We start from the raw sequence: 24,340 nt of genomic DNA, 5'->3' as shown, positions 1-24,340 counted from the left end.
AAATAACCTTTTGTGCCTTTTCGTGGATTATCTACAGTTTATCAATATAACCAAATTTTGTTACTGTTGTCTAAAAACTCTGAAGAGCATCATCAATCCCACATAGACCTGAATTGCATGTGGAAGTAGGAAGCCACTGGAAAATAAGACATTGTGTTCCCAGTCTCTTAAACTGCCTGCTGTTCTTCACTGTATAGTTGTTACAATCATTTCTAAGGTTTCTACCCATGAAATGTCCAGATATCTGGAGATTAACTAGGAAAGAAGCTGGCTGAGGCTGTTTGTGATCCTATTACTTGGCTTTTGAATTCGTTATTATACTGTCATCACTTTCTTGTTTCCATGTCCTTCATCTTTTTGCTTAATAAATTATTTTTATCACAGCCCATGAGTTCTGTTTTGTTTCCTGTTCTCTCCCTCATCCCACTTAGTGATGAGAGTGTGGTGCCTAGCTGCCTGATGGGTTAAACCTGAATTTATTTCCCAACTAACTATTCATTATTGTCCTTTATCACACAGAAATCTGACACTAATGACAGAGAAAAGGATTTGCTACACAGAAATCAGTTACTGCAAGAAGAGATTGCTATGCTAAGACTAGAACTCAATCAAGTTAAACTTAAGCACCAGGAGGATGAAGGAAAATACTTAGAGGAAAATGAGTCTTTGAAAGAAAAGAATGATTCTCTTCAGAAGGAACTTAAACTGAGTGAGGAAACCTTAACACAGACAGTATTTCAGTACAATGGACAGCTGAATTTACTCAAGACGGAATCTGCAATGCTAACTTCCAAGCTTGAACAGAAAAAAGAAAGCAAAGACAGACTGGAAACAGAGATTGAATCATTCTGTTCCCGCTTGAATGCAGTGGTTCAAGATCTCAAACATCATCAGTCATTGAAAAGTGATGCCGAACGAACATTTCAGAGAGAACGTGATGAATGGCTTCGTTTACAAGACAAGCTCCATCATGAGCTCTCTGAGGTGCAAGAGAGCAACAAGAGCTTGTCTCAGCAGCTGAGTAAAATGGAAAGCAAAGTTAATAGTCTAGAAAACGAGCTTCACCAGTTGGAACAAACACTTCGAGAAAAAACACTGCTTTTAGAAATGACACAAAAAGACTTAAATCAAGCCCAGTGTCAAGCAAAAGAAAATGAGCATGCGTGGCAACTTGAGAAAGATCAAGTCAGTAAATTTATGATAAAACATGAATCTATGCAGGAACGATTGGCCCAGCTCCAAAGTGAAAACCTTTTACTCCGTCAGCAGCTGGAAGATTTGCAGAACAAGGAGATCATCAAAGAAAAGGTTGTGAATGATGTCCAGGACAGATTTCATGATATGTTCAACAAACTCAGAGCTGACAGTGAAAAGCAGGTTTACCTCATGGAAGAGAGAAACAAGGAATTAAATACCAAGTGTACTGATTTAAAGGAACAAGTCTTTAAATATGAGACTGACAAAGTAGAAAGAGAGGTAAGCTATACAATTAGAATAAATTAAAATGTTTCAATTCATAAAATGATTTTGTATTTCTAAAATGCATCAGGTGTAAGTTTTACACATAGGACCAAATTGTGTTGTTTTGTTGTGGTTCATTGTTTTTTCTCTTAGAATTAAGGAGGACCGGTAAATGACTGAACTGTATAATATAGTCAGTTTAAAGGAGTAAAGTCAAGTTTCATGTTTTTCCTCATGTTTATCTGTTTCCTTAGGGTTTGGTCAGACAGCTGCAGCAGGAGCTTGCTGATGCTCTTAAAAAGCGGTCTATGTCAGAAGCTTCCCTTGTAGTTACTACATGCTACCGCAGTGACCTTGAGGAAGACAAATTGCACTTGCAGAAGGAACTGGACAGGATTAAAGCTAAGGTACAGAGAGGCTGTAACTTACACATAAAATCTGAGGGTGATTTTTCCCTGTTTCTGGTGAAGAAGAGAAAAATAATGTTCTGAGAGCAAGTACCAGAGAGAGCTAAGGAGGTTAGCAGTGATACCCTGTCATAATTCACGAAGCTGGTGAAATCTTTGCCAGCTGGCCTCCTCCTCTGTAGTGAAAGATAAGTGTTACTAGAATCATCAAAAAGCCAACTAGTTTCTTTTGCAAGTAGGAGCCGTTCTTCAGCCCCACAGCTAAAGTTCTTCTTGTGGCTCCAGGGTGTTGTAGCAGTGTTCTTTCTTTTCCCAACTTACTTCCCTCTCCTGGTGTCAAACACAATTAAGAATTTATTTGTGGATGGGATGTGTACAAACTACCAACTATCTGAAGCAACATTACACAGGTGCTCTGAATTTACAAATTGTTTTTCTGTGTCTTATAAGGTTGGTTGTAAACACTATAAGGTGGTCTTTATCCCCTTAGTCTTCTCAACTTGCCCCTTGTCATCTGTGATCACAGTCATGCCTGTGCCAAATCAGAGCAGAGAGTTCAAAGTATAAGCGAATGTCCTCCTATCCTAGAAATAAATTCAGGGGTATAGATTTAAAGACAAGTATATGAACTGCATTGTTCTGTGCACTTCATAGTTTCATAGTTTCACTTGGTGTCCATGACTGGGTGGTCTTCGACACGAAGTCATTATGTCTTTAACTGGAGAAGATCTGTATTTGATAAGCTGCTTTGCAAAATGACCTGGTGTCTCAGCAGGTTATCGCTTTTGGTTTGGCCAAGTTTGGTGTCTGATTTCTGAGAAAAAGTAGAAATACTGGACAGCTGAATTTGAGTTTTTCTTTTTTGCTCTCTGTGAGAGTTGTGGGTTTTTTCTGAAACATCTACCATCATAACGTACTAATGAGCTGTGAAATCACTTTAGGAAAAGGATGAGGTTTTTTGGTTAATATTTTCGATAGAATAGCAAACAAGTAATTTCAGGATGTCACAAGTCACTGAGAAGGTAGGATTGGCAGTGTCAATGCTCATAATGGTGTTATAGAAAATCCTTTGTACAGATGGGAGAGGCCAGTGTCACAGATGATGAAATATCATCTGTTATTGTTCATTTGCTAAGAGAAATGAAGGCTTGAATGAATTGGAAACGATTCCAGTACTTTGGGTAGGGGGTGTATGTAGATACATGCAATATCCAAATTCTTCAGTGCTCAATGAGCTCTCTATACTGAACCTAACCTGGCTGCTGAGGATTCTCATTGCTACTTTACAGTTACATGACTCTGAACAACAGCGTATTCAATATGAGCGTTGCATTCAAGATTTGAAGACTGACCTAGATAATAAGGAAAGACAAATATCAGCTTCTAACCAAAAAATGAAAGACCTTCTGTTAGCAGCTTCCAGAAGCAGTTCTACAATAAAGCAGCTGGAAGAACATGTCCAACGGTAAGAAAATAACAGAGTGAAGCAAGGTTTTGCTTTCTGGGATTCTCTGAAAACGTCAGAATTGCCTTGTTGCATCATCAGGGTAAAACATGATTTTAAAAGAAGCTCTTGCTTTAAATAGCATTCTTTCACACCATTCTTTTGCAGTGTGCGCTATTATGGATTTGTCTAATAAGATCTGTGCTTCTCTTTAAGGCTTGAAATGGAAAATGCCAGAGTGGAAGCTGCTGCGCAACACCAGGACAAGAGAACTGAAGCCTCAGTAAGCCAGTCATAAACTTCCCTTTTATTTATTTATTTTTTATTTTTTTATGTGAGCTTCTGAGCCTATTTAGATGTTTTTCGTGGGGAAGTTATGTGGTTTTCCTGGGGATCATAGGGGAGCTGAGTCATCTGAGCTGTGGTGTGACTGTAGGGTACTCTGAAAATCCTGATGGTCTATTGTCCAGTTTTGAGAGTTTTCCCATAAGGTAAAGGTTGTGAATCTCCACCTTTCACTGCTGCCATTTCTGTCTTTGCAGTAGTATGAAAATGTTTGTGTTAATCAGCATGATTCTTTTGATGGATAGGACGGACAGTGTCAGCAGGAGGGAGATGTGTGGTTGAGATCTGGGAGGGGAAACCTGGATGTGAGAAATCTATTTTATCTTCAGAGCTTTGTCATAGTTTCCACCTGAGCTCATTAGGTTCTTTTTCCATTTGTGAATATGTGTTGGTACTTTACTGCCCCGCAGGGGGCTGAGGTAAGGAAAGAACAACTAGGTGAAGTAATGCTGTGCAGTCAGTGGCAGGCAGCTGGGAAGTAGCTGGTGCGCATGCATGGCTTAGCATCTTGTGTAACCTTGGAATATTCTTTAATTAGTTTGCTGTTGGAAAATTAAGCTGCTATAGGGAGAATAAGAAGCATCTAGTGGAAGGGAAAAGCTGTTGATTATCTGCACCAGAAAAGTCTGAGTTCTTTTCCAGGTTCCTTTCCTGTCATCTTCTTTTGGTGATATACCAATTAGAAGGTTTTTAGCTTTTTTAACACTTCTGTATTTTACCCATACATTGTCACATAGGGAGAACCGACATTTAACATATCCTGTAAAGACACATGAGGAAGTTTTATGAGTTTGTCATATAAGCCTTTAAGATCAGGTTTTTATGTCCTTCTGTACGTCAGGGATGTCTCTCTTTTTCTTAAAATGTGCTATTCAAAGCATGTAGGCAACTTTCATTCTTTACAAAGGGAACTGAATAAGCAAACTTGTTTACACACAAATGCATCTGTGATGCAAATCTTTGCTCCTTTGTGTAAAAGGATAAGTAACATTGCTGTTCTGAAAACATTTTCTTGCTCTGAGGAGATCTGCAGTTATTTCACAGTCAGTAAGTGTAGGGAATTTTAAGTGGTGGGCACAATTATAAATGCAGTCATTTTTGTATCATTATGAAATCTGGAGAATTTTATGAAGAAAACTGTGAGTTAATGTTGTATGTGTGTCTTCTTATCTCCAAATGATGTAACCTCATTTTATCGCATAGAGAGCATTCACTTTTTCCACTAGCATTAAGTGCTATTCTTGACGGTGCTTCTCAAGCCATCTTTTATAAACTCAGTGTAACATTCACTATAGATCCTTAGTGGTGAGAGCTTAGCCCTGCCTCCATTTGAGTTACTAGTTTATAATGCAGTTCATGTGCAGTGTTGTCTCTCTGGTTATCTTGGCATTCCCTTTGTCATTGTTGTTTCCATAGATACAAAATCAGAATATGTTGGCTATGACATCCAGAGGCTCATGCATGATGTGCGAGGAAGATCGAAAGTCGAGAGCCCACCTTGAAGACCATATTGCTAAACTGAGTAGGGAAAATGCTGAGCTTTTAGAAGAAGTGAGCCCAGAAAACAGTCCCTAACACCTAGCCAATACCCAGAGCAATGCTGACATTTTCTTGAGCTCTTACATACTCTGATTTTATTTCCCTGCTTCTCAGGCCCTGAGTACTATTGTGATTTGGGTGTCATGAAGGAATTGAATAAAAGCCAAGAGAATATCTCGGAGTTGTGCTGTCAGAAAGACGGTGTGGTTTGATACCAGTTGAGCACATGGAGCAAGGCAGCAGTTCCTGTGTTCTTTATTTGATTTCCTTCTGGTTATTGTCTGACCTCTTGATTTCCAAGCAGGATTAAAACACCCCTTATTTTCAGTGCAGTGTACGGAGGAACTGCTGCGTGTTTTCAGAATAACAGGAGCTTAAAACCCTTGCAGAATAAATAAGGTGCAAATGCAAACTACAGAACTAGTTGCCAGTTCTCCTGTAGTTTGTCTGAAAAAACACCATGAGGAACAGCAACTAAATTAGTAAACACCCACAAATAAGATATGGAAGTAATGACTGAGAAGACACTGGTGAATTCCAGAAAAGCAGACTCTTCCACAAGAGCCTGCTGGTCATTGGAATGAATGCTGTAGAGTGTGCAGTGTTCTCCAGGGCTGTGGCTACCTGTGCAAGCTGACCTATTAGCAGAGGAACTGCGGAAGCTGTTCTCTAGCATCTTTTTTCCAGCTTTTTGGGACGAAGCCCAGTAAGGGGGCAGAGGAGCATTTGCTTCAGCAGGGGCGTTAATTGGTATCCCTAGGTCTTGGCCCGCTTGTGTGAAGCCTGAAGTGATTTAAATGTTTACAAGAATCCTGTGCCTCAGTGTTCTGCTGAATGTGGCAAAGGGATGGATATGTGCTACTGCAGTTGCTATGTGTACTGTCCTGTGCTGAGTGTATCATGTATTTTTGTTTGTTTGTTTTTTGAAAGTGTGAGAATGAAAGAAAGAATGTGAAGAAGCCGATAGAACTGAAACGACCACTTGAAGCATGTCTTGACCAGGAAAGGGAAAGAAATACTGAACTGCAGAAGGAATGTGACAGGTATGGTTCACTAGTACTTGAAAGAGAGCTCATGTAGGTTAGAAGTCAGGCTTTAAGGAACTTGAATGTAAAAGTAGGTGTGTTTAACTCTGAACAAATTCAGATCTCACATCAGTTCTTGCAAGACAGTTCTGGTACATGAGCCTATGATTTTCTGTAGCTGCCATAAGAAGAGCAAATGTAGGCTGCCTTGCACTTCTGGGAGGGAAGTCTTTTTTTCCTCTGTTGAGGTGAAATTTGGACCCTCCAGGTGATCTATTGCATTGAAATGCTGGTTTTTCTTATTAACTTTTGGCCTGTTGAGCATGTTAAAAATGAAGCAAGCCATAGCTATGCTTTTCTTGTACAAGCGTGACAAATAGATACCTAGTTCCTTTGCTTATTTTCTTGACTGATTTGTTGTGCAGGTTCAAGAGCCTTTTGAAGAAAGCTGTGAAAAAACTAAAGATGCATGAAGCCAAAGAAAGAGACTCCCAGTTCAATTTCCAGGGAGAAATGAAGAACAGGTATTCTGAAATGGTGAATGAAGTTGAAAAATCAAGAACAAAGGCAAGTTCTTGTTGTTTCTTTTTGGGTTTTTTGGTGTTTTGTTTTTGTTTGTTTGTTTGTTGTTGTTGTTTGTTTGTTTGTTTGTTGTTGTTGTTGTTGTTTTGTTTGGGTCATGTTAATTTCTAGAGACTTGTAATATTCTTTTCAGTAGGTATGGAAAAGTTATATTTCTGGGAGAGAAAATTGGCTTCACAGTTGACCTTGGAAACTACTGAAACATCTCATATTTTGTACATATTCTTGCAACCAGACACTGGATTTGACCTAGAGAGAAAATACCTTCCTTTACCACTGCTATGGAAGCTGCTTTTTGAAGCACTGTTTACAAAGCTTTCAAGAGCAATGGCAGGAGGAGTACTTGTTTCCTGTGCCTAGTTAACTCTGTACTGGAACATTCCCCCTGAAGCATGATAGGCATTCTTTCTGCTGTCTGGGTAGAGTGGTTTGATTTCCATCGAGCAGTAGAGCAGTGCACAAAAGAATGGCCCTAGTGCCTTTCAGCACACTCCCGTAAGTGAAATTCTGCTAGTTTGCTACTTGTTGATCTTTTACTTGCTGCAGAACTGAGGAAGGTTGTAAGTCAAGGAACCCTATTGGCAAGAACTTAAAAGTTGTTCTTCCCTTAAAAGATGATCTTGTCTTTCCTTTGACTCGGGTACTGAGTCAGCAGATGACAGTTACAGACTTGATGGTCTTCCCCTTCATAAATTTTCAGAGAATGATTTTACACCCCTCTAAGTTCATTTTATTACTGTCTGTAGGTTACTGAACTTTCTCATCAGCTGGATTTAGAGTGTAAAAAATGCGTCCAACTACAAGGACAAAACCATTATTTGCAAGAACTGCTGGCTCTAAACATGAAAAAACATGAAAAACTAGAGAAGACCAGATGCCAGCTGAAAGAAGAGGTGGCAAACCTGAGACAACATCTGGAGGCTGTCCACAATGTGCACATGATGACTTACAACCAAATCAAACGATACAAGAAAGAAGTGGAAGAGCGAGCTGCACAAGAAATAAATCAAAAACTTCAAGAAGTCAATTTGTTTTTGCAGGTAAGTGAATTTGTTGTGTATGTCTATAGTTTTTATTATGTAACTTCTTTTTGCCATTTCTTGTTCGTACTTTGGTTTTTTGTGTTAGTGCCATACTTCTATATTTCCTGAAGGGAAGTGGAAGAATGGAAAATTGTTTGGCGAAAGTGCTTTTGTGTGTGTAATTTGCCTGCAGGTCCCCAAGCTAATAGCCGTCCCTTGACAGACTTCTGTTTTGCAGTTCTTAGAAGAAGCTATGGCCATTTGGTCATCTTGTTATTGCTGTTCATCACATGAATGCTATAACTTAGAGATGGCTTGGCCATACGTACAGGTTATGTTTTATCATTGTACAGGATAAAATGCTCAGGGAAGAAGTCACTGAAGTTACCGTGGGGCAGAAAGAGTGGGGATGGGATTCTCATAATTTCTTTGTAGAATCCTTTTTGTGTGCCCTGTCCTTCAGCCATAGCATTCTTTTAGTAGCTGCTCCCATAAGTAATATTGCTAAGAGCAGATCTGTCTGGATGAAAACAGTTATTTAACGTGTTGGTTCCAGGGTTTTGCCTTGATTGCTGATAGTAGTGAAAAGGTCCAGTTGACTCAGTTGAGTAAAACTGGGCCCTTTAAATTGGTTATGGGCAACCGTATAGGGAGATGCAGTTCACTTTTTCTTTGCAATGGTTGAAATTGTATTATCTGCTTCAGGTCCAGGCAGCCTCACAAGACAAGATAGAACAAATCAGAGAAAATCATCATGCCTCGCTGAGAGACCAGCTGAAGTGCAGAATAAAAGAGGTTGAATGTGAGTTGGACAAAATAAAAAATACCAAAGACAATATTTTTCAAAACGAATCTATGCTTGCGGAACTGGGAAAATACAAAGAGCTGCATCGTGAAGAAATGAAAATGAGAATAAGGCTAGCAAATAAGCTGGAAAGGTAAGTGCGTGCTTTTTTGGAGTGGTAACAAGACGTGAAGTAGCAGTAGCTTGCATGAAAAACCTTGTACTGTTTCCTCCTAAAATCCTTTTTCTGTGTCTTGTCAGCACTATGGATGTAAGCGTAACCCTCTAAAACCTTTCTCCTTTATTTTTGGAACCACCATCATTTCACTTCAGTGTTCTAGCAGTCACACCACTAGTTATGGCATCACTGGCCCATGTTTGAAGTTGATAGCATTTTAACACATGGCCTTTGGGCCCCTCTCATTTTGGACTTCTAATGCCTTCTCTTTTCAAAAGCTGAATAGTAGTCAAAGACCTGGAAGAAGTGACTCTGCAAAAATATTATCAAAGATAATTCTTTGTGTGTTTTTAAATATTTCAGAACAACCAAGAGACTTGCAGAAGCCAATTGTAAGCTCTTTGAGGAACGCCAAAGAAATAAATCTTTAATTGCGAGCAGCACTGTCAGTGGAGGTCCTACTGCAAGTCCAGGAAAATATTCAGCTGAACTGGGAAATCTCAGAAACAATTCCGCACTGAACAGAAGCTCCAGCCAAGGGGAATGCTTCCTAGATGCTGCTGGGACTGCATTATTGGCAAGAAAAAAAGTTGAAGTGTACATGGATAAGGTAAGCATTGTGAAATACTCTTCAGTGATGAAGACTTTAGGTCATTAAGATTGTACAGAATTCCTAGAGTGCTCAGACACCAAAAATACTGACATCTAAATGATGAACTATCTAACTGTATATACACATAACTATGTACTTATGTAAGGTTTTTGTATTGTTTTTTTTTTCTTTTTTTTCAACTAGAGAAAATTTAATAAGCAGCTGTCATGGTTTAATAATTTTGTATTTTTTGCTATCAGTATTCCACATCATAACATCATATAAAGCATGAATAATTTTACTGAATCTGCAACTTACAGAAGAAGACTACATCTCCCAGGGAACAACACGATAGGTCACGGGACCTGGACTCTATATTAACTCTGTCGCAGAACAGACTGAGGTCTTTCGAGTTCTGGCGTTCAGGGGAGTGTGTGGGAGCCTTCAGCCGTTCGCCTAGATTCACAGTAGGCCTCTCGGTTACAGGACTCATTCTCTCTCCTATTTTGCTTGATTCGTTAGCTCAATTTCAATTATATTGTATTATATTGTGTTATCCTGTATTTCGATATAGTATTTAGTAAATAAGTGTGCCTCCTTAGATCGTTGCCGCTGTTTTCTTTTCCTAATTAACTTTTTCCTTTCGGCCTAGGGCCCCTCCGGGGCCTACGGCCCCCTGTCACGGACGCAGGTGGATTTTTAGTTCAAACCGTGACAGATTTTGGTGGAGAATGCGGGCAAATTGAGTTGCTGTTTTTCTGTGTTTTCTTCTGTTGCTCTTTTAGCTTTTAACAGAGCTACGAGTTTTTTTCCCTGTTAAGGAGCTATCTCGTGTTTGCGATTCTGCACCTGCGAGCTTGACCTTGAAAGTCCAGGCGGACTGCCAATACTCCGGTATATTTTATAAACACTGCTGAGCTTTGTTTTCTTTTACTTTTCTCTCTCTATTGGAGGAAAAAAAAAAATGTTTTCTCTACTAAATTTGTTTTACCAGGGACTGTGTGCCATTGGTTCCTTTTTTGAGACGCTCCGAACATATTGGGCCATGTTTAAGCTAGCCACTTTTTCTTATGGAGCTATACAATTGTATAATGGATTGAAAGCATGGTTAGCAATGCTCACTTCGTATCTGTATACAGCTCCAGAGGGAGCAACTAATGCAACTAATTATACAGAAATGGTGATTTTTAAGCGTGCTCCTCTTTCTTTCTATGAATCCTTTATGCAGTTTTTGAATGATCAGTGGGTCACACTCTTAATCTCCCTGATCTTACTGTTGATTATTGTAATAATCTCACTCAGTATCTGGATTTATAACATCCGGAGGAAGTCTTCCCTAGAACCAGAGAATACTGAGTGGCAGGGAGTGTGGAGAGGCTTTGAAGAGATTCTCAAAGGACAGACATCTTCAGTGTTATGGAGCTTCACTCCTGAACACTTGAAGAATCCTGAGAGTTTGATTGCATATTTGAGGCAGGAATGTTGTGGCTCAGGCAGATCTCAGGAGGCACAAATGATTTTGGGCCTAGCTAATGCTTATCGGGCCTTAGTCAATACCATTCCTGAGAGGGAAGTTTTAGAAGCTGAGAGAGAGAGTCTCAGGGCCGAGAAGGAGAGTCTTAGAGCTGAGGCAGAAAAACTTTGGACTGAGAAGGTAGAGAGAGAAAAAGCTTTTGAAGCTGAGAGAAAAGATCTCCTGTACCAACGAGACTCAATCTGGTACGAGAAAGAGAGTCTTAGAGCTGACGCAGCAAAACTTTGGGATGAGAAGGTAGAGAGAGAAAAAGCTTTTGAAGCTGAGAGAAAAGATCTCCTGTACCAACGAGACTCAATCTGGTACGAGAAAGAGAGTCTTAGAGCTGACGCAGCAAAACTTTGGGATGAGAAGGTAGAGAGAGAAAAAGCTTTTGAAGCTGAGAGAAAAGATCTCCTGTACCAACGAGACTCAATCTGGTACGAGAAAGAGAGTCTTAGAGCTGACGCAGGAAAACTTTGGGATGAGAAAAGCTCCCTGCAATCCCAACTCAACACTCTCCAGTCTGAGCACAGCGCCCTCCGGTCCGAGCACGACACTCTCCAGTCCGAGCACGGCGCCCTCCGGTCCGAGCACGACGCTCTCCAGTCCGAGCACGGCGCCCTCCGGTCCGAGCACGACACTCTCCAGTCCGAGTACAGCGCCCTCCGGTCCGAGCATGACACTCTCCAGACTGAGCGCGATGCCCTCCGGTCCGAGCACGACGCTCTCCAGTCCGAGCACGGCGCCCTCCGGTCCGAGCACGACGCTCTCCAGTCCGAGCACGGCGCCCTCCGGTCCGAGCATGACACTCTCCAGACTGAGCGCGATGCCCTCCGGTCCGAGCATGACACTCTCCAGACTGAGCGCGATGCCCTCCGGTCCGAGCACGACACTCTCCAGTCCGAGTACAGCGCCCTCCGGTCCGAGCATGACACTCTCCAGACTGAGCGCGATGCCCTCCGGTCCGAGCACGACACTCTCCAGTCCGAGCACAGCGCCCTCCGGTCCGAGTATGACACTCTCCAGTCCAAACACAAAGACCTCCAGTCCAGGTACGACAATCTCCGGGCAGCGCGCAGCGCCCTCCTGTGTAAGCACAACGCTCTCCAGTCTGAGCACGACGCCCTCCAGTCTAGTTATAACGTCCTCAGGGCAGAATGCGACACCCTCAAGTCTGAACCGTATGTACTCCAACTTAACCAACCACCGGGGGCACCAGATACAATGTTGGTTGCCCCTGTAAGAGGGCGAAAAACAAAACGAGTTTCAACTCAGATAGAGAAAATGCAGAAGGAGTTAGAAGAGCGGAGGGAGTTAGGAGAGCAGGACTCAGGAGAGCAGGGGGACTCAGGAGAGCAGGGGGACTCAGGAGGTCAGGGGGACTCAGGAGAGCAGGAGGAGTCAGAAGACCAGAGGAAGTCGGCGGAGCAGAGGTTGTTAGAGCAGTATAAGAAGATGTTAGAGGAGGAGAAGAAGTCAGAGGAGCAGAGAAAGTTAGGAGAGAGAAAGTTAGGAGAGAGGAAGAAGGAGGAAGGTCGCCTGGAGGAAATAACACAAGCGTCAGAGTCAGGGTCAGAGTCAGACGAGGAGCCAAAAGCTAAATTTTCTTTACGAGAATTTCTCGAGTCCAAACTTATAGATGGGGCAGCCTCATCAACACAGCTGCCAACATCAACACCTGGGACTCTTGATAGAGCAAAAGGTGAGCAAAGTATTACGACCATTATTGATCGATCTTTTAAACTGAGTGAAATTCGAGATCTGAGAAAGGATTTCACACGTCAGCCAAAAGAAAATATGGTCACTTGGTTACTTCGCTGCTGGGACAATGGTGCCAACAGTGCGTGGCTCGATGGCAGTGAAGCTCGCCAACTGGGTAGCATTTCCAGGGACTCACGTGTGGACAGAGGTATAGGCACATGCCAAAATCGGTCCTACACCCTCTGGAAGCGGATGTTGATAGCGGTAAGAGATAGATTCCCCTTTAAACGGGACTTGGAGCCTGAGAAAAAGAAATGGACTGATATGGAGAAAGGTATCCAATTTTTGAGAGAAAGGGCTCTGGTGGAAATGCTCTACAGCCCCCAGTTCAATCGTAACAATCCAAACCAATTACATGATCCTGAAGCAGTCCACGTTCCACGACAAATGTGGCGTGACTTTACAAAGGCAGCTCCAGAAAAGCATGCCAGTGCACTTGCATTGGTATATGGCAAAGGGGAAAGAAAGCCCCCTGTAAATGAGCTAATTAGCAGACTTCAGGAGCTTGAATTATTTATAAGCGCTACAGAAGTTAAGCTTTATACTTCAGCCATTGTCCAAATGGGAAAAAAAATAGTGGAAAGGTTAGACAAAGTGGAGGAAACACAAAGTGATATTATTGACAAATTGGCTAATGTGCCTGATGTAGATGAATCCACGGTGGTACCAGATGATGGAAACCAGGATTTCCACGATCGCCTATTGAGAGAGCTAAACAACATGAGTTCCTCTCGACCTGTATCATCGAAAATCTCAACCATAAAAAAGAGACGTCCTCGTATTCAAGCAAATGACAACGATAAGACACCTCGTATTCAAGCAAACGACAATGATAAGACCATACGTTTTGCTTTGTTGTATTTCTTGAGTAATCATGGGGAGGATATAAAGAAGTGGTATAACTCATCCACTTCTGCACTTCAGGCACGAGTGAAAGAATTACAATCCAAAACAACCACCAAGGTGAACTCTTCCAAACGGGGGAAAGTTCCAGTTGCTGCAAGCCGCCGAGGTAAACAATAGAGGGGCCCTGCCCCCAGCCAGGGGGGGGAAAGGGACAATAGAGTATACTGGACTGTGTGGATTAAGTGGCCTGGCACATCTCGACCACAGAAATATAAAGCCTTGGTGGACACTGGTGCACAATGCACCCTAATGCCCTCAAGTCACCAAGGGACACAACCAATATATATCCATGGAGTGACTGGGGGTTCCCAAGAATTGACTATGTTGGAGGCCGAAATAAGCCTCACTGGTAAAAACTGGCAGAGACACCCTATTGTGACTGGTCCAGAGGCTCCATGTATACTGGGAATCGATTACCTTAGGATGGGATATTTCAAGGATCCCAAGGGGTATCGATGGGCCTTTGGGATAGCTGCTGTAAACACAAATGGTGTTAAGCAGCTGTCAACTTTACCTGGTCTGTCAGATGATCCTGCTGCTGTGGGGTTGCTCCAGGTAAAAGACCAAGAGGTACCAATTGCCACCAAAGTGGTTCACAGACGGCAGTACCGCACCAATAGGGACTCATTGCTCCCCATTCAAAAGCTAATTCGCCAATTAGAAAATCAGGGAGTGATTAGCAAAACACACTCGCCTTTTAACAGCCCCATATGGCCAGTGCGTAAAACCAGTGGGGAATGGAGGCTGACGGTAGATTACCGTGGCCTGAATGAAGTCACACCTCCATTAAGTGCTGCTGTACCAGACATGCTAGAACTCCAGTATGAATTGGAGTCAAAAGAAGCTAGGTGGTATGCCACCATTGATATTGCTAATGCCTTCTTTTCCATCCCATTGGCTGCAAAATGTAGGCCACAGTTTGCTTTTACCTGGAGAGGTATTCAGTATACCTGGAACCGTTTACCCCAGGGGTGGAAGCACAGCCCAACAATTTGCCATGGATTGATCCAAGCTGTTTTGGAACAGGGTAATGCTCCTGAGCACTTGCAGTATATTGATGACATTGTAGTGTGGGGCCATACAGCAGCAGAGGTTTCCAAGAAAGGGAAACAGATAATCCAAATTCTTTTGAAAGCTGGTTTTGCCATTAAGCGCAGCAAGGTGAAGGGGCCTGCCCAGGAAATCCAGTTCTTAGGCATAAAATGGCAAGATGGACGTCGTCACATCCCAGCAGATGTGATTGACAAAATCACTGCTATGTCTCCGCCCACAAATAAAACAGAGACCCAATCTTTTCTGGGAGTAGTGGGCTTTTGGAGAATGCATGTCCCAAACTACAGCCACATAGTGAGCCCTCTCTATCAGGTAACACGGAAGAAGAATAATTTCTCATGGGGTCCTGAGCAGCAGCAGGCTTTTGAGCAGATAAAACAAGAAATAGCCCGTGCCGTGGCCTTGGGGCCAGTACGGACGGGACAGGATGTGAAGAACATCCTCTACACTGCTGCTGGAGAGAAAGGTCCCACCTGGAGTTTGTGGCAAAGAGCCTCAGGAGAGACCCGAGGCCGACCCCTAGGATTTTGGAGTCGAGCATATAAAGGGTCTGAGGAGCGCTACACTCCAACTGAGAAGGAGATCTTAGCCGTGTATGAGGGGGTTCGGGCTGCTTCTGAAGTAGTTGGGACAGAGGTTCAGCTTCTTCTAGCACCTCGCTTGCCAGTAATAAACTGGATGTTTAAAGGACAGGTTCCCTCCACCCATCATGCTACTGATGCCACTTGGAGTAAGTGGATTTCATTAATTACTCAACGAGCTCGAATGGGAAAACTCAGCCGTCCTGGAATTCTAGAAGTGATCATGGACTGGCCTGAGAGTAAAAAAATTGAAACACCACCTACAGAAGAGGTATCACGTGCTAAAGAGGCACCACCATACAATGAGCTACCAGAAAACGAAAAGAAATTTGCCCTATTCACAGACGGATCATGTCGTATTGTAGGGAAGCATCGCAGATGGAAAGCTGCTGTATGGAGCCCCACACGACAAGTTGCAGAGGCCACTGAAGGTAAAGGAGAATCAAGTCAATTTGCAGAGGTAAAGGCTGTTCAGCTGGCTTTAGATGTGGCTGAACGGGAGAGGTGGCCAATGCTTCATCTTTATACTGATTCATGGATGGTGGCAAATGCCTTATGGGGGTGGTTGCAACAGTGGGAAAATGATAATTGGCAACGAAAGGGTAAACCTGTTTGGGCTGCTGAACTATGGAAAGACATTGCTGCCCGAATAAGGAACATTGTTGTAAAGGTGCGCCATGTAGATGCTCATGTGCCTAAAAGCAAGGCTACTGAAGAACATAAAAATAACCATCAGGTTGATCGAGCTGCCAAAATTGAGGTGGCTCAAATAGACTTGGACTGGCAGAACAAGGGTGAATTATTCCTAGCTCGGTGGGCCCATGAGACTTCAGGTCATCAAGGAAGGGATGCAACATATAAGTGGGCCAGAGACCGAGGGGTGGACTTAACTATGGACGCTATTGCTCAAGTTATTCATGATTGTGAAACATGCGCCATAATTAAACAAGCCAAGAGGATGAAACCTATTTGGGGGGAAGGGCGATGGCAAAAGTATAAATATGGAGAGGCATGGCAGGTTGATTATATCACCTTGCCACGATCTCGCAATGGTAAGCGTTATGTACTCACCATGGTGGAGGCAACCACTGGGTGGCTCGAAACATACGCAGTACCCCATGCTACCGCCCGAAACACCATATTAGGGTTGGAAAAGCAAATCCTGTGGCGGCATGGCACTCCGGAAAGAATTGAATCAGATAATGGGACCCATTTTAAAAATTCCCTTGTAACCACTTGGGCCAAAAATCATGGCATTGAGTGGATTTACCATATTCCCTATCATGCACCAGCTTCTGGTAAGATTGAACGATTCAATGGGTTGTTGAAAACTATGTTGAAAGCAATGGGTGGCGGAACGTATAAAAATTGGGAGAACCATTTAGCAGAAGCCACCTGGTTGGTCAACACTCGAGGATCTAGTAATCGCAATGGTCCTAACCAATCCAGCTCCCTACGTACCGTGGAGGGAGATAAGGTTCCTGTAGTACACATAAAGAGCGTGTTGGGAAAGACGGTTTGGGTCCTTCCAGCGTCTGGAAAGGGCAAACCTCTCCGGGGTACTGTCTTTGCCCAGGGACCTGGGTGCACATGGTGGGTGATGGACAAAAATGGGAATGTTCAATGTGTACCACAAGGGAATTTGATGTTGGGGGAGTGCAGCCAATGATTTTCCTGTAAATATATAGGTAGAGTCTCAGAAAATATTTCAATTAGGTACAGAATAGTTCAATTAGGTATAGGACTTAAGATAGAGTGGATTAATGTTAAGGAAACACTTTTTCTCTATATACCTTAATTAGGCATTCTGTAAGCAAGTTTTCCATCTGGACTCTATATCCTGCACTGGCCATGCATGTGTAGAGCACACATGGAAAGAAGTATAAGTCAAAAGGAAATCTGCTGTGGTGGCTGGGAAAGGATGAGTGCACCTTGATGTGGGGGACGCCCTACTAGCGCTGCCTTTCCCCTCTACCGCTGACATGTTTTCCTTTTTCTGGCAGTTTTGCCATTTTCTCAAAATTAATAAATAGTAGGTTAGGTTATAGAGTTTTGTTCTCAACTTAGGGATTTGTATGGAATAAATATAAATTGTTGAGAAAAATAAGGTTGCTGATTATTCACAATTATACATATGAGTGTGTATGTATGTATAAACATAATGTAATGATGTAGAATAAGGGGTGGAATGTCATGGTTTAATAATTTTGTATTTTTTGCTATCAGTATTCCACATCATAACATCATATAAAGCATGAATAATTTTACTGAATCTGCAACTTACAGAAGAAGACTACATCTCCCAGGGAACAACACGATAGGTCACGGGACCTGGACTCTATATTAACTCTGTCGCAGAACAGACTGAGGTCTTTCGAGTTCTGGCGTTCAGGGGAGTGTGTGGGAGCCTTCAGCCGTTCGCCTAGATTCACAGTAGGCCTCTCGGTTACAGGACTCATTCTCTCTCCTATTTTGCTTGATTCGTTAGCTCAATTTCAATTATATTGTATTATATTGTGTTATCCTGTATTTCGATATAGTATTTAGTAAATAAGTGTGCCTCCTTAGATCGTTGCCGCTGTTTTCTTTTCCTAATTAACTTTTTCCTTTCGGCCTAGGGCCCCTCCGGGGCCTACGGCCCCCTGTCACGGACGCAGGTGGATTTTTAGTTCAAACCGTGACAGCAGCTGCTGTGGCATTGGAAGTTCCCAGCTAAGCTATTTATTAAACTTTACTGTATAGAATGTGCATAAGTGTATGACATACTTGAAATGGATAACTTTGACATCTTTGCTCAGCCCATCAGACATCTCTGGTCAAGCCACGTTGTTTTTTTCCTTACTGATCTTCATTTTTAGTTTCTTTTAGTACATTAATACTAACAAAGACATCCTTTAAAACTAGGATGATGTGAGTATGATTGCTTTGCTTCTTCCTATACAGTCTGCTGTGGGATGCATGCTGTGCCTAGTAAACATTTCTTTTTGTGCTTCCTGCTATGTATTATTACCTGAGAAAACAACAACCTACTCTTCAAGTCTTGACAGCTTTATAATATTTTGCAGCAATTTATACATGATTGCAACTTCTGCAATAGCTTTGAAGTACTTTGCCAGTTGTGCTGCTTAGTACTTGGCCTGTTCACCAGGCTACTTAAAAAGACAAGAGTTTACCTGACTCTGAGCCTTGTCTTTGCTTCAGTTATACCTCAGATTTTTCCAGTAATCTGTTTCCTTCTATTGGGAAAAAAAAAAAAACAACAAAAAAAAACACCTCTGTATTGCCATTAAATTCAAACTAAGTGCTGCCTTCTTGGATGGAGGAGATTACAAGTTCTCCCGACAGTAAAGTTCATAATAACTGGAAACTAAGGAACTTAAATTGGAGTTTGCCTCGTGTAGTCATCTTGCACTTTTGTTTTTATTTAAAGCTCTCAGTGCACATTTGGTGTTTTTCAAAGTAAGGGAGGTTATCTGAAGTAGAGTGTGAGCATCTCCTGGGATGAGGAAGCTCGTGTAGATTTTGGCTTTGATTTTGCAAAAGCTTTGATAAAGCTTCAAGGATAAGAAGCTGAAAATACTTTACGCCGCTGTTATTCAAAATGCTGGTATCAATTACTTTGTCCATGCAACTGTTTGAAGAAACAAATTGCACTGATTACAAACAAGAGAAAGAAATGCAGCTCTGAAAAGTGGGTGCAGGAAATAATAGTGACTTCTGCTAGCTGCAACCAGCGTGAGTGCATGGATTCATGAAACCAGTTTTCCTACTGGTAGCATAAGAAAGGGAACACCTACTTCCCATTCCGTCTCTCAGTTTCTGTTTCCTTTCTGATTTTATTTCCTGTCTGCACTCCTGATTTTTAGCAGTCTTATAAATTTCCACTCTTTTGACTTCTGCCTGTTCCTCTTGTTCTTTTACTTGGCACCACCGAGAAATTTCTTGCTCTGTCTTCTTTATGCTGCATCCCACAGTCAGATAATTACACCTGTAGGTGAGACCACAAGCCTTCTGTTCTCCAGGCTTAACAGTCCTGATGCTCTCAGCCTCTCCGCGTAAGCCACATGCTCCAAGCACTTAACTGTATTTGCTAATGACATGAGTCTGGAAGCTATATGCTGTCTGTTTTGACAATTACTTCTATGCGTTAAAGACCTGATGGAAAATAATACAGGAGTCGCAAATATCTTCAAATGTAAATGATCGCATACGGTGTTTGGACTGTGGCCCTTTAAAAGGTCTAATTTCTCCTTATGAAAACTTTGCATTCAGAGTAAATGACAGTAAATAAACATCTCCTGGGAGAGCGAGGGGCAAATGCTCCTTTCTAGCGATCCAAGCTGGTTTCTGTTACTTAATAAAATGTGCAGTGTTATTTATAATGCATGTGTTATTTATAATTCTAGGTACAGAAGGAATTGGAGGAAAAAATCAATAAGGAACTTCAGCAAGGTAATATGCTACTCTGATATCAGTGTTTTTAAGGAAGATGATGACTGTTCGTAACTTCTATGTAATTATTTTCAAAAGTTGTCAAGATTTGTGCTGTTTGAAGCACAGTGTGGGGCTGTTTTTAACTCTAACTTAGAGAGTTTTAATGCAAAACTTCCTGCTAACCAATATACTCTTCAGAATGTTCTGCAGCTACTTTTGAGAAAAAGCATGGAGAGCAAACCATCTCCCCCGCACAGATACACTTGGCTTAAGTTCAAGTCACCTTTCATCCTCAGGCACAAACATCAAATGTAAAAAAAAAAAAAAAAAGCCCAGAAATAAGATTTTTATGGACTTCTGTCACTACTTCTCTTTCTGCATACATTCATTGCATTCAGCACTTCAAATATACCATATACATTTTCTGGTGTTCTTAATTTTTGCTCGCTCTTTTTCATTGCTTTTTTTTGTACCTGACATGTTGTCATACTTGTCTTTGGATAAAGAAGAATCAGTGGAAAAGATAGCCTTTCTTTAGGTAAAAATCATTCAGCAATATATAGGCAAACACAGCATGAACTGATTGCTTTTAATATGCAGTGTAAAGCCTGTTCTATAATAAAAGGCCAGGTCTTCAGAGAAGAATTCATACTGTTTCACAATTAGCATTCTGCCAGAGTCACTGCTGCTGTTCCTAGAGTTATTTTGAAGCAGGGAGCCCTTGAGAATCCAGCTGTTGCTTCACAGCTCTTCCAATTTCCCTGAATAGACAGAAACCCATTGCCATGTGCTCATTTGCATATTCAAACATAATTACATGTGTAGTAGGAGCCGTAGTATTTGCTTGGTCTGGGGATCTTGTCTGGAAAAGGCTGATGGATGGAAGTACTGAAAATCCTTTTCTGCTTCCATCGAAGATGTGTTTCCATGAACGAAAGAGGGTTTAGCCAGGGAAAGTTAAGACATCCCTGGCAGTTAAAGTTAAGGCTAAAACTTTCATATATATATATGGGCATGTAATAACAGGATGCGGAGAAATGGCTGTAAACTTGAAAGTAGGTAGATTTAGACTAGATATTAGGAAGAAACTCTTTACTTCCTAATGTAAGGGTGGTGAGACTCTGGAACAGGTTGCTTAGAGATGTTGTGCATAGCCCCCATCTTGCAGGCATTCAGAGCCAGTCCGGATGGGGCTCTGAGGAACCTGGTCTAGAGGGAGCTGTCCCTGCCTATAGAAGGGAGATTGGAACTGGGTGATCTTAAAAGGTCCCTTCCAGCCCAAACCATTCTGTGTTTCTAAAACCTGGAATTTCTTTAACTAGCTTTAAAAATTGTATTGGCTGATCATTGAATGTGAAAAAATGTTTCTTCCTTTATGCCTGTCCTTTTTGATTTGTGTTTTCCTTGGAAGTTTTTAAATATCTCTGTAGAGCGTATCCTGATCAGTTATCAGTAATGTTTTTACAGTGACTGATTTGACTCAATCTACTGTAAAAGTAACATCGTCAATCTTGTTTCTTTTCTTTCCAGCCACTGCTGAGCTTGAAACTGCTAGAGCTTCTCTAATGAAATCTACTTATGGATCTTCAAAAAATCTCAATGTTGACCAGGATCCCCTTTGCAGAGCGGTACAGGAGTACCGGGATGTTTTAAACCAAAATTACCTGATCTAAATATATTTTTATTTAAAATGTAAAGGGAAAAGTACTGGAGATCATTTGTTTACATAGGAGGTCTGTGACTTCCCATCCTGCAGCTTAGTGTGGAAACATCTTTACTGCGGTTTGAATATAAATTTTAAATATATTAAATAGGTTGACACTCTGCACTTACCTGTTGGTCACCGAGGGGTAGTCAGTTTATTTTGCACTCAGGATAAGAACCATATCTATTTTTAATTACTGTCAGACTGAGTAAGGTTGGTTCTTGAACTTGACGGAACTGTCAAAATGTTTTTGACACATTATTTTGCTCCATGTTTTTTGTTAAAGGTTTTACCAGAAGCATTCCTTTGGTTCTATTTAACCCTTCCACTGTTTGTGGTAGAGTCTCCAGTGTTATTTTAACGCATAGGAGATTTTGATTGGATTCCTGCCAGCTGTTTCCGTCCTGATGCTGTGAATATTTCTGCTGGTTAAGTGGAAGTTTTAGCAGTGATTAAGCTGGAGAAGAATGCACTTTACATTGCTGTCACTTTCACGCACCTAGGGTTTAAAAATACTGTGCGTGTGTAGCAGTGCCAAGAAAGCTTTAATGTGACCTTTTTGATATTTCTGACTTGATATCCTTGTTGGATTTTGCATTAGAATTTGACTCATCTTAAGACATTCACAGTTGGTAGATGAACACATGATGAACCTGAAGCGGTTCATAGTGGGAAGAAGGAAAATTAATGTTTCAACCTTCTGTCCAATTGCTACTGCACCTTTTTATATGAATGTATTTTATGACACTAATATGCTATATTTAATTCCAGATATTTATGTTCCAACTTGGTATTTAATAAACTTTCATATCTGGTACATCTTTGTTTTATTCTGTTGGCCTTCTTGACTTGCTTTCCACCTCATTCCTTGCCTCTATGACTTGCTACAGTCCTCCTCTGCTCACTTCCATCTCTCCTTCTGGTGCCTTCAGTCTGCCCTGAGATCAGACAAGTGGCCAGCATGCATTTGTGTTCTTTTCCTCCTGGGTACTTGAAGCAGTGGGGCAAACAGCTACTATATGTCATAAGGTTTGTCATCATAGAAATTAAGGGGTATATGCTTGAAACAAGTGTGGAGGGTTGTGATTTTAATGGGTGTGCTGAACCACTTTCAGGTCTTCGGTGGTGATTCATTAACAGGAAGCCGAGGGTAAAGTCTCTGTTGTAAACCTGGCCATGCTTGGGAGGGGGATCTTTGGAGCCTTTTCTGCAGGTTGGCCATTCCTTTATGAGATAACTTCTGGTGGCCGTTTGTGCTCTCTCCAGCTGGTACAAGCCAGGAGCCAGGTGGAAGAATATCTCCAGCAGAATCCAGAAAGCAAAGCACTCATAGAGTACCTTGCGCTTCTCCATGTTGGTTAAAGCCAGTTCTCCCTCCTCATTTATCAGAGGGAGTGCACTCTCCCAGGTCTGTCACTTCTGCCCAGTGCACCTGTAGGCTCCCTTCTGGTTATTTTTACATCCCTCGCCAAGTTCAGTTCCATCTGTGCCTCAGCCTTCCTGATCCCATGCATGTCCAGACGGCATCCCTGGCCCCTTCCCAGCTACCTGTCCCTGCTTCCACTGCATACAAAAAGCATGCAGGGCAGGGCCAACCAAGGAGTCCTATTAAAACTAGTGCCACCAGAAACAGCTGACGAGCCTTGGTAATTGGGACTCCTTGCTGGGAGGCACTGAGGCCCCGAATTTGCCACCAAAAATAACCTCTCCAGAGCAGTTTGCTGTTATCTGGGGGCACATGTCACAGATGTTAAGAAGACTCTACTGCCTCTGATAAAATAGAAGGCTACTACCCACTCAAGGTCTCATTCAAGTAGGGTCCCAGGAGGCTGCAAAATGGAAATTACAGAACATTAAAAGGGACTTTGAATCCCTTGGTAAGATGTTAAAGGGAGCAGGAACACAAGTAGTCTTCTCTGTACTGCTGACTGGGGGCTGAGAAATGAAGAGGGAGAATGGGCCAGGTAAATTACTGGCTCAGGTAATGGTGTCAGATCAAGGTTTTGGTTACTGTGATCTTGGGCAGGCCTTTGAGAGACCAGGTATGTGGACATCAGACAGAATGTGACAGAGCAGGTGGGGCAAAAGCATGCTGGGGAGCAAGCTGGTTGGATTGATTACCAGCACTTTAAACTAGATTCAGTGCAGGGAGTGGATAGTTCCTTGTGATAGAGAAGGGACAGGGAATGCTGTCATTTAAGGAAACTGCAGGGGAAATCCTCAATTTGTGAGGAGTCTTGTATTTCGATATCATATTTAGTAAAATAAGTTTTTCCTCCTTAGATTGCCGCTGTTTTTATCCCATTCCCCTTTTTCCCCCTCCTTTCTGGGCCCCGGGGGGGGCCCACGGGGTGGCTTCCCCTGTCACGGGCATAGGTAAATCTAAGTAACCCATGACAGATTTTTTAAAGACTAGTCAAATGCAGCAGTGGGTGTGGAGAAAGAACAAAGAAATCTGTAACGGTCTGTGATCAATTATTATAATTTCCATTGCCATCGGACTAGCAGCTGTGCCAAGCCCAGGACCGGACCAAGTTAGAGTTGGGCTGCCGGAGCAGTGAGGCGGAGCGTGTGCAGCCCCTTGGGGTTCGGTGCCTGCGGATATGATATCGAAATACAAGATAACACAATATAATATAATTGAGGCTAACAAATCGAACAAACAGAGAGAGAGTCCCCGAAAACAGAGAGGCCTACTGTGAACTCTATGCGATACGGCTGGAACGCTTCCCACTCTCCGAGAAGTCCGAGAGAAGGAGGAGGGCACTCCAGCCTGGGAACGAGATTATACAGCGTCCTGGTCCCGTGACTTATCGTTATCCCTGTTGTTCTCTGGGATATGTAGTCTTCTTCTGTGGACTGCACATTCAATAGAAGTATCCATACTTTACATGATGTTATGATGTGGAATACTGATAGCAAAATTACAAAATTACAAAACCATGACATTCCACCCCTTATTCTACATTATTACATCATGGTAAATATATATATACATATATATA

General features: G+C 42.1%; 1 protein-coding gene and 1 pseudogene across 2 annotated transcripts in view; both read left to right on the top strand.

The window, feature by feature from the left end:
* The window catches only part of LOC146756955 (uncharacterized), a 56,557-nt pseudogene extending 34,405 nt beyond the window's left edge, over window positions 1–22,152 (top strand). The window contains exons 21-32 of the transcript XR_014936936.1: window positions 520–1,476; window positions 1,716–1,868; window positions 3,158–3,333; window positions 3,529–3,595; window positions 5,074–5,208; window positions 6,127–6,239; window positions 6,647–6,788; window positions 7,550–7,843; window positions 8,531–8,763; window positions 9,151–9,397; window positions 19,603–19,648; window positions 21,161–22,152. The product of XR_014936936.1 is annotated as an uncharacterized LOC146756955 (transcript). The remainder of the gene's footprint in view (window positions 1–519; window positions 1,477–1,715; window positions 1,869–3,157; window positions 3,334–3,528; window positions 3,596–5,073; window positions 5,209–6,126; window positions 6,240–6,646; window positions 6,789–7,549; window positions 7,844–8,530; window positions 8,764–9,150; window positions 9,398–19,602; window positions 19,649–21,160) is intronic.
* Window positions 9,635–13,326, top strand: LOC146756956 (uncharacterized). Its single transcript, XM_085523337.1, has 2 exons — window positions 9,635–11,947; window positions 13,306–13,326. Exons 1-2 carry the CDS (start codon window positions 10,344–10,346, stop codon window positions 13,307–13,309), a joined length of 1,608 nt encoding a protein of 535 aa, XP_085379463.1. The 5' UTR covers window positions 9,635–10,343; the 3' UTR covers window positions 13,310–13,326.
* Window positions 22,153–24,340: the final 2,188 nt, after the last annotated feature.

Source organism: Coturnix japonica, chromosome 24 (assembly GCF_054131305.1).
Source record: "Coturnix japonica strain WE chromosome 24, WE-NBRP24, whole genome shotgun sequence".
In the NCBI taxonomy this organism is placed as follows: domain Eukaryota; kingdom Metazoa; phylum Chordata; class Aves; order Galliformes; family Phasianidae; genus Coturnix; species Coturnix japonica.
This window is presented reverse-complemented; position numbering and strand designations above follow the sequence as displayed.

Coding starts and splice junctions, on each gene's coding strand:
- LOC146756956 (XM_085523337.1), top strand. CDS start 10,344: ATGTTTTCTCTACTAAATTTGTTTTACCAGGGACTGTGTGCCATTGGT.